Source organism: Pundamilia nyererei, unplaced genomic scaffold, assembly GCF_000239375.1.
Source record: "Pundamilia nyererei isolate P.nyererei 1_Seehausen unplaced genomic scaffold, PunNye1.0 scaffold00022, whole genome shotgun sequence".
Lineage (NCBI taxonomy): Eukaryota > Metazoa > Chordata > Actinopteri > Cichliformes > Cichlidae > Pundamilia > Pundamilia nyererei.
The window spans coordinates 1120691-1123463 of record NW_005187423.1 but is presented as its reverse complement, the minus strand read 5'-3'; the positions used below and the strand labels follow the sequence as shown (position 1 = coordinate 1123463).

Sequence of the window (2773 nt, the reverse complement as noted above, 5' to 3'; positions counted from 1 at the left end):
AGCAAAAAACTATGCATACAGCGTCTGTGTAGTCACAGGTTATTGTACATTGGAGAAACTCGCATGTAGTTGACTTTTGTATCGAGGTCAGCCCTCTAATTACGCAAATAAAAAATGCATTAAGCTAAATATGTGAGCGACTCTGCAATGCATTCGCAGAAAGGTTTCAGGAGGTGAATCGTTAGAAAAGAACATCTCTGCATTTAGATGAAAATGAGCCAATAACAGCTCATCTGTTTTATCTAAGCAAAGAATCCACTGTTACTGTTCTGATGTTTACTCTAAGCCAACTGCCTTCACCCTCTGCATTCTCCTTCCGATGCACACTTTAAGTAGTGCCACTGTTCCCCTCTTTTGTATGTATATGAATTTCTGTAATGTGCACTTGCCACAAGCATGAACAGGGAGTAGACTTCTGAAATAATTCCGATCCTTGGAAGGAGCTGTGTCTGTGGCCATTTACCTCGGGATAGATTGACTCTGCTGACTGAATTCAGATGAGCCTGACGTCTGCGAGGCCTGCATCTCTCTCACATCTATCCCTTCAGTGGGAGTGGGAAAAACTGGCTCCTTGGCTACCTCCCCAGATTTCTCAAGCAGCTGCATCAGACTGTCAAAGGTGACAACACTGGATTTTTTTTTCGTCTTTTTTTCCCAGAGAAACACACGAATAGTTTCAGATGCAAGACTGAGAGTTTAAGGTGCCTCACTGTGACTACAGTAAGCGGGACTGGAAATACGGAGCGCGCTGTGTGATTTCCAGTTATGAGGCACTGAACACCGTGCGTCTAATCAAGCGCGCTGACCTTTTCACCAGCTTCATAAAATATTCATTACTGCTGAAAGTATTCCAGAATGCATACCATACTCGCATTGCTTTTTTATGAGGAATAATCAGGTTCCTCTGTAGAACCATGACAAATGCGACAACGTATATCACCCGATGTGACTCGAGTTTAAATCCACCTCTGACTGTCTCTCGCAAGAAAAAAGAAAACGACAAACAGAAGAAACGTAGGTGAGACGACAGCGAGGCGATTCCTCACCTCGTCTTTAAATGCACACGAGCTGTTAGCACTGAATTTCTTGTGTTAATCAGAAGTAGCTGACTACTGAGCGCTATCCCAGAAGGCTGTATACAGACTATTTGCGAAAACAGCATGAGGACGTATGTCATACTTCATTCACAATATGGGTGTGCCGAGTCCTGCTGCGTCTGTGTGCGCTGACAGCTTGAGTCACGCAGTTTAGGCAAAGACAAAAACATAGCATTGCAGTTGGGGAGAAGCTTGAGCAGATGATCAACTAAAGTGTGTAACTCCCGGGAATGGCATGGTTGCTTTAACGTTTAGCCTGAAAGAAACTTTAAAAGATGGTAAATGGCCTGTATTTGTATAGCGCTTTAGCCTAAGGACCCCAAAGCGCTTTACACATCCAGTCATCCACCCATTCACACACTGGTGATGGCAGCTACATTGTAGCCACAGCCACCCTGGGGTGCACTGACAGAGCTGAGGCTGCCGGACACTGGCGCCACCGGGCCCTCTGACCACCACCAGTAGGCAAAGGGTGAAGTGTCTTGCCCAAGGACACAACGACCGAGACTGTCCAAGCCGGGGCTTGAACCGGCAACCTTCCGAATACAAGGCGAACTCCCAACTGAGCCACAAAGCCAGATGACCTTTGACAGTACAGAAATAATAAACATGTATTTTCTGCAGTTAAGGCTGAGCTTGTAAAAAAATAAATAAAGTAAATTGTTGAGGGTGGTTGAAAAAACACTCGTGATACAGCCAGAAGCCGGATAGTTTATCAAACCCTTACAATGCTAAAGACGCTCTGCTGTACTCCAGAGAATCGAGTGTTAATTATGCACTGCCTCTTCCAGTCCTCTCTTCTGCAGCGGCCTTCCCACCAGCATGTTGTTCTTTGGTGAGCAGCTTTCGGGCTCCATAGTCATTACTTGAACCGAATACCCATGAGTCTCTGCTGCCCATGACCGGTCCAAGTCTACCAAGCCCATACACTGTTTACCTGCAAAAGAAAAAAAAAAAGGATCGAAATATTATTATTATTGTTCTATAATCAGACACTAAAATACTTTTACCTAAAGTGACTAATGTGTAAAAAAACAATATTTAAAATCTTTTTATTTATACTATACTAGATATTAACGCTGCCCCCTCAGTCCACGCACTGACTGAAACATGTCATTTTATCTCATCTCCCAGATGGATCAGTCACAGAGGAAAACCAGGCTGGCAACCTCCCTGCAACTGGGTGGGAAAAAAGAATCAGTCGTTGCACTGAATCTTTCACATTTGGTGACCAATTGCTGTCTAATTTATAAATGTATAGAGACTGCCTACACGCTGCAATCAATGTGATAAGCACAGCTCATCTGCAATACAGGACTCGACTCACCTGGTTGCAGAATGACTGTATTTTGTATTGCTCTAATAAAAGCAAGGTTGCTGAGCACCTGTGACATTTCTGAATTTCCTGTTTCACACCTCTGAGGATGTAAGAGACTAATATGAATCTATGTCTATATAGACTGCAGATTTTCAGGAGTATATCACAGTGCCAATTTGACCCGATTCTAATGCAAACTAATAGTAGACTGTCTTCGTTTTATTGCCGTCTCTATGCACCGAGAGATGGCAATTGACTGCAAGTGGTGGCAGGTATGGTTCCTGTATTAGGAGCAACTTTTTCAAAGGCAATAAGGTTGTAAGTTCACTGCACACTGCAGCAAGAACTTTGGCAACTT

At 43.7% G+C, this 2773-nt stretch overlaps 1 protein-coding gene across 2 annotated transcripts in view; it reads right to left on the bottom strand.

Annotated features, from left to right (window-relative positions):
• Positions 1-1616: 1616 nt before the first annotated feature.
• Positions 1617-2773, bottom strand: part of gstcd (glutathione S-transferase, C-terminal domain containing) — a 55609-nt gene continuing 54452 nt past the window's right edge. For both annotated transcript variants that reach the window (XM_005726845.1, XM_013909287.1), the window contains one exon: positions 1617-2034. In XM_005726845.1, the coding sequence (XP_005726902.1) occupies positions 1865-2034 (170 nt within the window). In that variant the 3' untranslated portion in view covers positions 1617-1864. The remainder of the gene's footprint in view (positions 2035-2773) is intronic.